Source organism: Trachurus trachurus, assembly GCF_905171665.1.
Source record: "Trachurus trachurus genome assembly, chromosome: 11".
NCBI lineage: Eukaryota > Metazoa > Chordata > Actinopteri > Carangiformes > Carangidae > Trachurus > Trachurus trachurus.
In genome coordinates this window covers 24,654,837-24,667,305 of record NC_139904.1, presented here as the reverse complement: position 1 = coordinate 24,667,305, position 12,469 = coordinate 24,654,837, and the positions used below count along the sequence as shown (strand labels likewise).

Sequence of the window (12,469 nt, the reverse complement as noted above, 5' to 3'; positions counted from 1 at the left end):
AATTTCCCTCAATAAATGCTGAGTAAATTGTTATCTTATGATATGAGTATGCTAACTTGTGGAAAGGCAGGTCTTATGTTGTCCTCAGCCATGAAAGAAGTAATGAGTGCAGTTATGAGAGTGTAAAGGAGTAATCAATCATCATTGACTGTAGTGCTGCGGGGTGCAGAGAGGCTCTTACAGGCAGTGGATCGGCACTGCTGTTCCTATTTTCTCCAAAGCCCACTTAATAATATCAAGGCGGTTATATTTTAGGGTAAAAATAAACACAAGGGATGTGCTGTCTCCTGGTGAACAATGTAGAATATAGATGGGGTTTCCTTCCATGAAATCCTATCAACACACTGCCATGACACCAGTGACCAGCAGAACAGTGAAGTTTAAATGTGTCAATTTGATGCTAAAGATTTGATCATATTAGGGACTACTTTCTGCGCTGCAAGCTATGGATTGTAAAATTGTAAGATAAATTTGCCTTTACTGGCAGAAATACGGTTCATTCAGAAGACAAAGTCAGCAATTAGGCTATTTGTCCTGCTTATTCTAATTATATTATGCAATCCAAAATAATGTGTCAAACTAAACATAGTATCAGCTTTTAAGTTGTTCATATCAACATCTTAGCAAACAATCTAGCATTCATTTGAAGTTGTATTTCAACTGACCTGACAAATCTAAGTATCAAGATTCACTATTCTTCTAGCTCTGTTGGTTTCAACCAACTCATACAAAAAGTATGTGCCACTCTGGCTGAATGATTCACGAACTAACCACTATTTTTTTTCCCGTGTGCCATCTGCCTCTGGGCAGGTAGAATAGAGGAGGCTCATCAGTTGTTGTTTTTTTGCTGAAACAACTGCTTGCTACTTCACTGTATAGCCTACATGTAAGAACAATTATGTGCCTCGAGACAACATGTTTTAACTTGTATTAATCAGACATAAGCTGTTTCCTGCAACATCATCATTTGCATGTCCTGTTAAAAGCAACAAGATCCTGAGCATCTGCCTAACTCACGGATTGTAAACAATGATAGCTGAAGGCATCGACTGAGTGTGGAAAATGTTAGTGTTTTGAATTAATAGCAACCGAGCAGCATCCACTAGCTTTAAAGGTACATTGTGTAGGAATTACTCCCATCTAGCGTTGCGGTTGTATATCGCAAGCAACTCAATCGTATATTTCATGCTGCATTCACGTGAAATTGGGCAGACGGACGACGGACGACAGCCTCTGCATGTAACGGCATAAACAAGCTTCTATGTAAACAAGTGGTCCGTCAGCACGAGGCAAAACAATACACGTGACAATATGTTGTCATGGCGATGTCGTATTGTTTACCTGACTAGAGTTGTCACGATACCAAAATGAGTAACCACGGTACTATACCAGACAAAGTATCACGGTTCCGGGTAATATCACGATACTGCAACCTTTTTTTATTATTATTATTTTTATGAACTGCAATGTATTTGTACAAGTTATAAATACTTATTAATTACTTCTAATGTTGTTTGGTGCATGATAAACATAATACTGGTGAAGTAGGAATTAGACTGAAACAAATATTTTTAAATAAACAATAAAAAACAAATAAATGAAGTTAGAATTTATATGGTTGAAAATAAATAACCATTCAGTCTCTTGCACATTAATTTATGTTTAACAAATATAAATAATCAACTTAGGATAAAAAGAAATCCACTGTCTTTAAAAAAAATCTATTTGACAATAATGCTTCTTCTCCAACATAATAAACCATAGAGGACAGAATACAATGAACAGGAACTGATTCCCTGTGAAAACTAGGCTGTATTTGTATGCATTTTCTAGATGCTTTATACTTGGACATCCCTCAGCCTGTACACGGAGCATATAGCCTGATATTAGCCAATGAGAAAATAAACAGAGCTAAATTAATTAAGTGCCACTGACGACGACACCGCGGCAAACCCGCCGCTCGCGCCGAGACTGTCTTGCTCGCGCCCGGTGCTTCTGCCGTGGTGAGTGTGTTGTCTCGTGTTTGTGAAGCCGTGTGCGCGTCTGGGCGAGACAGAACTTTAGCTCGTTGTTTGTTTTGAAGCGAATTTGGGGCTGTCTCAGCTGTCTTCATGGAGTCAGTTCTTGACGTCATGAACACACGAACAGCCAATCAGATAACAGACGGGCGGACCCAGCATGCGGAAACAGCCTATCATATCCTCAGACATCACCAGTAACAGGCAAACAGCCAATCATTGAGCAGCTGTGTAGTTAGGTTGCAGTGGGTGCATGTGGGTTTTGTTTACAAGGGAGTACGTGCAGTGAGAAGCCGGGAGGAGAGGAGGGGCGGCCGCTATAGCGGAAACTGGCACCGTAGTAGTAATCCACGGTAGTACCGTCGTGTTGAATTTCTAGTATAGTAGGAACCGTTACGTTTTGGCACCGTGGGGTACCGTGGCTACCGTGGGTATCGTGCAACTCTATACCTGACCCACGTTTTTCCGGCTTTCTCTGGTTTGTTACCGACGGCCGTCTGCCCGACTGCACATGAATGCAGCATCAGTGTAACGCTCCATTCCTCCTCACTGCGTTACCACGGTGACTTTTCACAGACACCACCTCGACCTGAGCCGACAGCTCCGGTGTCTCTGCTGAGTTTCCGTGGTTTCCTACCGTCACGCTGCCACTGAACGTAAAAACATGGCGACACGACATGGCAGCCAGCACCGAGCTTACCCGCTCCATGTAGATATGAATGATATGAACGGCAAATTCAGAGCTGAAAGGAACACTTCAGTTTGTTGATGGGGGGGATTACTGATTAATGAAAAACATACTTTTGAATGAAATAATCGATTTTCGTGAATAGATAACAGGAGAAGTTACACAATGTCCCTTTAACAAGGCTTTGACAAAGTATCCAGTGTAGAGGGCACAGCCACCAGACTCAGCAGGCAAACACTGTCCTCACGCTAAGGTCACTAGACTTGATTATTACTGCCTCCTTAAAGGGGGCAAGCACTTCTTCTGTTCCAACCAACTTTCCTGGGCGTCTGCATCAGAGCTTTCCTCGCCACCGCGGACGGACGCTCTGCCTTGTTAACTCACCTAATGAGCGAGATTCCTCTCCTAATCACCGGCTCTAATGGACTGTCCAAAACGATCGACAAACGGGGGTTTCACCAACGGAAGTCTGGGCCAAGTCGGCCATTTTTAGACTCAATTAATTTTTCAAATTAGAGGATTGGGCTTTGTTAGAAAGCAAAAGGGTATGACAGACATTTTGAGGGGGCAGAGTTGGAGGCAAACAATAGAGAGTGAAAGAGATATTGACCATGGGAGATAGAGAAAGAAAAGCAGAGAGGTGGGCTGGGAAATTACCGGGATGTAATGACTGGTGTAATGTTTCAGTTGGTGAGAGCCTGGGGGGCTGTATGATAAAGAGGCACTGAAGTGATTAAGGCTGTGGATTTCCTAATGATTTTCTGTCTTCAGTGATACGGTGTGAGAGGATTACCACTGTTGGCTTGGCTGTGTCGGTGTGTGCAATTGCATGTAACTGTAACTGTATGTGTGTGTGGGACTGTGCGTGCTTACTGATGTGTGTGAGTTTGACAGAAAACACACGTAATTGACGATAACATCCTGCACTTTGCACATGTGAAATCTCATAATCCCGTTGTGTGTTGATGAGATTCAGCATCTTTTTCTGAGACAAACTGTACAATTGTAACCTTGGTTGCCATGGTGTGTGTCATTGGTAACTATGGCAACTCTGGGGGGACTTTATTGTGGCTACTTCATTGTGACGGCTCTTGCAGCAGGTTCTTTAGAGGCCTGTGTGAATTTTTTGGGCAGAAAACAAGGTGAGGAGGTCTTTCAATCAATCTCTCCACTCTCCCACCAATTTTTTCTTTTTCTTTTTTTACAACACTACATCTCCATCTTTCATCATTCCACCTCTCACAGCTCCATCTCACTTACTTTCAACTTTTCACATCACCTTTTTGCCCTCTGTTCCCTCACCACCCTCATCTCTCTGCCTCAGTGTATTTCTCAGCCTACCCTTCTCTTCCCCTTACCTGTCCACATCCCCTCATCTCTCACTTCCTCACCTGCTCCATCATCCATCTTTTTCTCTGCCTGCTGTGTCTCTCTTGGCTTCTGCTTCTCTCTCTTTCTCTGTCTGTATCTCCACTGCTTCCTCATGCTTGCTCACCCATCATAAGGGTTGTGCCTGAAATAGCTCTGGGGTTGCTCTGAGTGGTCGCGCAGGGCTGTCGAGGAGCTGGTGAATGTGTGTAGTTTGCTTAAAATGGCAAATCTGGGACAAGGCAGTGTGTAGACAACATTAACACACACGCACGCACGCACGCACGCACGCACACACCAACACCGTCGTCTTTTCCACCACCACTTGTTTAGGAAAGTGCCCTGAAGGGATGCACCATCAGAAATGTTGACATGATGGCCGAGGAGGAAAACCTAGAGTGTAAGGATCCACTCGTGTTCTTGCACTTCATCCCATGTGGAGGAATATAATTTAATGGCAGTCCATCCAGTAATACATACACCGATATATATTTCACTGCGCCAGAGGAAAAGTTTGGGAATCATTAGGCTATACTGCCAGTATCATCCTCTTGGGGCCACAAAGAGATTTCATGACGATCCATCAGTAGGCCAACAGTCATCTTGGTTAGAAATGATTAGTTTAAAGGTACATTGTGTAGGAATTACTCCCATCTAGCGTTGCGGTTGTATATCGCAAGCAACTCAATCGTATTATTCATGCTGCATTCACGTGAAATTGGGCAGACGGACGACAGCCGCTGCACGTAACGGCATAAACAAGCCTCTATGTAAACAAGTGGTCCGTCAGCACGAGGCAAAACAATACACGTGACAATATGTTGTCATGGCGATGTCGTATTGTTTACCTGACCCACATTTTACCGTCTTTCTCTCCACTTCTGTCACTAAAATGACATCTGGTTTGTTACCGACGGCCGTCTGCCCGACTGCAGGTGAATGCAGCATCAGTGTAACGCTCCATTCCTCCTCACTGCGTTACCACGGTGACTTTTCACAGACGCCACCTCGACCTGAGCCGACAGCTCCGGTGTCTCCGCTGAGTTTCCGTGGTTTCCTACCGTCACGCTGCCACTGAACGTAAAAACATGGTGACACGACATGGCAGCAGCACCGAGCTTACCCGCTCCATGTAGATATGAATGATATGAACGGCAAATTCAGAGCTGAAAGGAACACTTCAGTTTGTTGATGGGGGAGATTACTGATTAATGAAAAACATACTTTTGAACAAAATAATCGATTTTTGTGAATAGATAACAGGAGAAGTTACACAAGGTCCCTTTAAGGTGAAGAAAACCTGGTCCCAGGTTCTAGTCTGGTTAGAAGACAGCATGTCAAGTATGATGCTGTAGCCTATCAACTTTTTTTTTACTTCTGGCAGGAGATAGAGGGTTCATCCACAAGTCAGAAGGTTGGAGGTTTCCCAGACTGTCAGTCTGCGTCTTGAGCGAGAGAGAAAATCCCAAATAGCCCCTGACCTGACGTACCACCAGCGTATGAGTGAACGTGTGATAGAGATACACTGTACTGTATATTACAGTAGCTCAGTGTGAACGCTTTAAATGGCTGACATTGCTACATAAATAAGCATTTATTTAAAAAAAAACTGTAAATGCATGTCATGTCATAACAATGCTTTGCCTCTCACAGAAAATATAGTTTGCATGGTTGGTCACACGGTGTAATTCTCCAGGAAAGTCCTCTTTTGATCAGAGGAAATAGCTGTCTTCCTCTGGTGTTTTGATGTATCTTTTATTAATAGTTCACACATGGTTTACAAATTTGTCATTCAGCAACAATTACAACACTCTCCAGTTGACTTCTGGCACTGTTACCATGTCTCTCTTCCTTTTTCTTGCTCTCTTTCTTCTCTCCCTGCCCTCTTTTCTCTTTTTGCCCTCCCCCTCTCTTTCTTTTCTCTTGTCTTTCCACCTCTCTCTCTCTTCTCCACGTCCCTGTGGGGTTTCTCCAGCAGCTGTCATGCAGTAGCGTGAGCATGAGGGGAGATGATCTATGGGCTTCTACATCGAAGCAATTAGCCAGAAGAAATTCAGAATGGAGAGTGGAATACAGTAGAGGAATGGGAGGTGATGAAGAGGTTGAGACTAGAGGAATTGGAGGGGAAAAAAAGGAACAAAAGGAGGAGACAAAGAAGTGGGGGAGTTGGGGAGGAGGGGAAACAGTGAGATGAAATCTAAAAAGCAGATGAGGATATGATTCAAACTTTTCTTTCAGGGTGCAAAGATGACGATGCTCCTGGGATAAATGTGTACAAAGAGTGAAGGACAGAAATGGATTTTAGGAAAAGAGGGATAAACTGGCAGAATTTCAAGAGCAGAGAGAAAGATGAAGAGTAATTAGGCGGAAATCCAAAACGGTAGGAGGGACATAAAGAACAGCTGTGAGGAAATGAAGGAGAGAGCGAAGGTCGATAAGGGAGGCAGGGAAGGGAAAGAGGGATGGGGCAAAGGGCAGTGGGAGTGATTGGGAGAAAATGGGGAATATAAAAAGAGGGAGGGGGAACAAAGGTACAGGGAACAGGGGTGTGATTCTGGGGCATTAGCAAAGGAGGGAGGGAAGGAGCCGGGAAAAGTAGGGCAGTAGGAGGGAGATGTAGATGGAAGGAGAGGGGAAAATGAGGGAATTTGGTGGAAAGGACTAAATATAATGTAAATGATGTTTTATGTCAGCCTAAAGCAAGTGTCAGCTTGTCTAATGGAAGTAGTTAGTTATTTTAAGGACCATTGGGGATTATGTTGGTGTGTTTTTGGTGCGAACCCGGCTCTACAGGTAATACAGAAACATATCTTTAGAGCATGTTGACTGTAAAACAACAAGCTTTCAGTTGAGGACAGTGTCTTCTATCACCACATGATAGAAACTTAGTGTCGGCCCCAACATGCAGCGTACAGTTCTACTGGCAAAGTAATCCACTGTGAAACACAATGCAGTGAGTGTTTCATGGTGAAGCATTCGTTCCCTGTCAGCAGCACCGTCCTCTCGTGCTCAGGGAGCTGCCACCACACAGCCTACAGGCCTCTGCTTCGGGTCCCTGAGAAGCCAGCAGTCGTGTCGCTCCACGGAGCCGGAGGGGTCTCACATCTGACAGCCGGTCCCAACGCTGAGACCTGCTCTGACCATCTGTTTGGGCCACCCAGTCAGAGCACTGCCGCTGACAAGAGATGTTCTCTGGGCATTTTTTTCTCCTTCCTGAGTGGCTATCACTGCTATGTTCTTATTATTCATACGTGACCACAAGTGCATCGTCTTGTCCATCATTACAATTGGTAATAATAAAATCACACTAACTAGATTCACTTCTGAGACAGGCTTATGTAAAATTCAGATTAATTTGGATTTTATCTCTTTTATCTTTAGATGTTGTCTCCAGATAAAGACATGATTAATGTGTCGCTGTCATCTGTTGGTTTATTTTACTTACTTACTTACGTAACCTCAAGAATTAATAGCCAAAAAGTGAAAAATAATAGGCTAATGTTTTGACAATAAACTGAAACATTTTTTAAAGGGACATTGTGTAACTTCTCCTGTTATCTATTCACGAAAATCGATTATTTTGCTCAAAAGTTTATGTTTTTCATTAATCAGTAATCCCCCCCATCAACAAACTGAAGTGTTCCGGTAAGCTCTGAATTTGCCGTTCATATCATTCATACTGTATTTACATCGAGCGGGTAGCAGAATTTTTTTCCCACTATGGCCACGCCAAACCCGCCCCACTAGGCCTCCGATTGGCTTATCACTATGCCCTCTACTCTGCCGGTTGGGTTTAGGTATGAAGAAGGGCGTGGTTAAAGGGATAGTTCACCCAAAATTCAAATTTCACTCATTATCTACTCACCCTCATGTCAACTAAGAGCTGTGAGAATTTTCAGAGTCCTCCGTTCCTTCTCTGAGTTACGGGGGGGTCCGCGCAGCAGTATTTGTCCATATAATGGTTGTGAATGGACACCACGTTTCTTCGTCCAAAAGGACACACCAAAAAACATCCAAATACCTCCATACTGCTCGTCTGTAATGTCCCTCTTGTATTGAAGCCCCGACATGAGAAATTGTTCCGAAAAAAAATAAATAAGTCTATATTTTAAGCTTGTTTGTAGCGGAAGCTCCCAGTGTCTCAGTTCACTGCTCTGCCTGTGTAAGTGCAAATCTCACGTGATTTGCACTGACCGGCGGAACAATTTCTCTTGTCGGGGCTTCAATACAAGAGGGACATTACATACGAGCAGCATGGAGGTATTTGGATGTTTTTTGGTGTGTCTTTTTGGACAAAGAAACGTGGTGTCCATTCACAACCATTATATGGACAAATACTGCTGCGCAGACCCCCCCGTAACTCAGAGAAGGAACGGAAGACTCTGAAAATTCTCACAGCTATTAGTTGACATGAGGGTGAGTAGATAATGAGTGAAATTTGAATTTTGGGTGAACTATCCCTTTAAGGTTAGGGTAAGATGCAGTTACAGGCTTAGCCTTGCAGAGGCAGCCAATCAGAGGCGGAGCAAGGCGGGTCTTGGCGTGGCCATATACTGGGAAAAAAAGTATTGCGAGCGGGTAGGCTCGGTGCTGGCTGCCATGTCATGTCGCCATGTTTTTACGTTGAGTGGCAGCGTGACGGTAGGAAACCACGGAAACTCACCGGAGACACCAGAGCTGTCGGCTCAGGTCGAGGTGGCGTCTGTGAAAAGTCACCGCGGTAACGCAGTGAGGAGGAATGGAGCGTTACACTGATGCTGCATTCACGTGCAGTCGGGCAGACGGCCGTCGGTAACAAACCAGATGTCATTTTAGTCACAGAAGTCGAGAGAAAGCCGGTAAAACGTGGGTCAGGTAAACAATACGACATCGCCATGACAACATATTGTCACGTGTATTGTTTTGCCTCATGCAGACGGACCACTTGTTTACATAGAGGCTTGTTTATGCCGTTACGTGCAGCGGCTGTCGTCCGTCTGCTGTCTGCCCAATTTCACGTGAATGCAGCATGAAAAATACGATTGAGTTGCTTGCGATATACAACCGCAACGCTAGATGGGAGTAATTCCTACACAATGTACCTTTAAGTCTAGAGTGAAGTTTGTTGATGTTCAAAATTTTTCTGTGCCCACATCTAAGCACATAAAATACCCTTTATTCGTTTCTGTTCTATTGCATAATCCTAAATTCCCTTCCACATTCATGAATGTGACAAGAATCGCAATTTTTAGCGAGTGCGCAGAAACAGTGCTTCTTTGCTGAATGGGATTAAAAAGAGGAACATGTTACTCATTCCTCTTGAGGGACACATACAAGGGTTTTGTTCCATGCTGTTGTATTCCCAATTCAAATCCAAGGTGGTTTCCCTCAACAAAGCTTGACGTACAACATAAAACAATTAAAAATTTGGGTTGGAGGAGGAAGGACTTATCGATGCAGAAAATTGATTTTTGTAATGAAATGTAATTGAAACAAGTCACTTTGCTGGATGTTTCCAACAAGCTCTATATCCACCTGTGTGTTTGTGTATATGGCCGGCTTGTATGTGTGTGTGTTATTTCCTCTTATTATGAAAATGTCCCCAAATGTATTGGGCAGAGTTTGAACAGGTTTGACTGCTTATCGAGTCACAGAGGCACGCACACACGCACGCTCCACTGTCTTGTGTAATAGGCATTGCACTGTAAACATTAGCTGTCTATCAGCACAGCTCAGCATCATTCTGCACTACATTGGCACTGTGGGTGTTTGTTTGTGTGGATGGGTGTTGTGTTTGTGTGCCATGATAGATGGATTCAGGTATAAACAGCTGGTCCACTTCAACTGGGTATTTAAAGCTCGGCAAAAATAGACTAATTAATTGTGATAGACTTCAGCACTAATGCGGTTCTGTACTCGCTGTCATCGCTGGAGCACAATCCTCACGGATCCCCATACTCTCACTGTTTCCTTTACTAAAAAAAAATCCCCTCAACACATAACCTCTCTTTACTACAACTCTCACTAAAAGTATTATGAATTCAGGGTCACTTTCTTGACACTAGGGAATGAGTTTCAAGAGTAGCTCTTCACCGTGTTGATAAATCAGTCATTTATTGAAGTAAATGACCTTCCTCCCACACAGGCCTTCATCTGCCGGAGATTAGGATCGGCCATCAGCCTTTGTGTCTGTGTGTTAAAAGTTACAATTCAGTCCCGGTGGCTAATGCGTGGCGATTCAGTTTAACACCCAGAGAGGCACTCCTTGACCAGCTGAATTTGTTTCCATATTTAATATCTGAAGTTTCAAACGTGGGAGGTTAAAGTGGTGGTCTGACAATCGGAGCTTTACAACATCCTAGACTGTGATTCCTCTGTTGCTTTAAAGCTGCTCTTGGTTTTTACAGCCGACAATTCTACAACTTTTCTTTTTGTGTGTCCTCACCTCTTTCATTAGATTTAATCATAGCAGACAGATGGTTTCAGCAAAAAGCTCTGATAAACCCTCTGTATGCTGTGAATCAGGCTCAGCAGTGACAAAGGCAGTCAAATTCAGCACAAGCTGCTTAATATAGTGGAGTATAAGGCAGCAAAAGAGATGGTAGAGACCAAAAATAGAGCTAAAAGAGAGTGAAATTTTGATTTATAGTTGTGTGACCACAAACAAGAGCAAATGAATGTTAATGTTGCCTCTGCAGGCAATAAGCTATAAGGTGGTTTATAGCTACATATATAGCTCTAAATATTATATATTGCATTGAAGCGCTACTTACTACATATATAGAAGATATGCTTCTTTAAATGTAGAGGCATATCCCTGTGTTTGAAGAGAAACTAAGCAGGATTGTTACCATGGCTGTTACATTTTTACTCAAATTAAAAATCTCCGGAGTAACTGTGATAGTTAACTACATGACTTGTGACTTGTTGAGTGAGAATGGAGGCTGAAAACCAACCTTGCAACATCAGTGTAGTACTTGGCCGACTACACAAACACGTCTTAACATCGTATGTTATATAACATCATCCACAGACATCCACCACTCCACCATGTATTGATTTTTCGCAGGCTTCGTTGTAAACAAATGCACATGGCCAGGCGGAGGGTTAGCAAAACAGCGGAAAAGCGACTGGACTTGCATAGTTCCTCTTTAAGTGGACAAAAAACACCAATATTAGTTCTAGCTGGTTTCAGTTTTACTTGTCTTAAGTTAACAAACACTAGCTCTCTTGGCAATGTCCATCAATATTACAGTACCTGTGCTATTCAGGAATATAGGCTATTGCTTCACTATATATTGCAGTGCTGTGGATCTGTGGTTGCAAAGAGATTTGTTTTTTGGATCTCCAGGGATTCATGAAGGAGAAAAAATAATGAATAGTTAAAAACTATTCGTCTGGTCCGTAGGGAGTTTTATTATGTTTCCTTGGAAGCCTAGAGTCAGAAAAACAGACTGGATGTTATTTTTCATGTCACTATTCAGTGTGGAGATATGTTAAACAGCCTTTGGGAAAGTTTAACTGTGTATTTCCTGTCTTGTTAGAGGAGCTGGGAATTGAACTAAACGAGGCTAAACTCACTGCTCATTATTTCTTCAAATTACACAGAGGAACATCAAAAATACATCAGATAGCCTGTCTGAGTCTGAATAAGCAGGAAAAAAGAGTAGGCCTACAGTTCCACCACAACTCCTGCTCACCTTTCCTCTCCCTCCTCCTTCTCTTCCAGACAGCAACTTCATCCTGGCCAATGCTCAGGTGTCGAAGGGCTTTCCCATCGTCTACTGCTCCGATGGCTTCTGCGAGCTCACAGGATTTTCCCGGGCGGAAGTCATGCAGAAGAGCTGTGCCTGTAAATTCCTTTTTGGACCTGAGACCAGTGAAAGCATCATCCTCAGTATCGACGACGCCTTGGAGGAGCGCAAGGAGTTTAAGGATGAGATCATGTTCTACAAAAAGACAGGTGAGACTTGCAAACGTGATCTCTTTTGTGCTCATTCCCATTTATGTTACCATAAAACAAGGGCTCTGCACCGTCCTCCACCATTTACCAATTAAGTGCTGGAACTGAGGCAAGTAGACAAGCACAGAAAGCCATTAGCGAGTGCACAGACAGCGATTACCATGTGGGACTTTTTCTGTATATTTCCATAAATGGATGGCAATTCTCTGTAGCTATTTCTGAAGAAGCTTCATTTTAAATTGGCATAGATGGAGCCATAGGCAGCTGAAGTGATGACCAAAGTAAGGAATGGGTAACTTTGTCTTTTTTTTTATTAGTCTATTCTCATTAAAAGGTAATTAAACAAAGAAAAGTGTCACAAAAGTCTCAGTTGTTACTTAACACTGAGACACATTGAACTTTCCTAGCTGTCAGCTGGGGACTTTAACCCTGTCTCCTTCAAATACTCTGAGC

General features: G+C 43.2%; 1 protein-coding gene across 1 annotated transcript in view; it reads left to right on the top strand.

The window, feature by feature from the left end:
* The window catches only part of kcnh8 (potassium voltage-gated channel, subfamily H (eag-related), member 8), a gene marked incomplete at both ends in the record, with an annotated part of 55,576 nt that overhangs the window by 5,837 nt on the left and 37,270 nt on the right, over positions 1-12,469 (top strand). Inside the window, one exon of the mRNA XM_083982723.1 lies at positions 11,783-12,016. Within this exon, the coding sequence (XP_083838849.1) occupies positions 11,783-12,016 (234 nt within the window). The remainder of the gene's footprint in view (positions 1-11,782; positions 12,017-12,469) is intronic.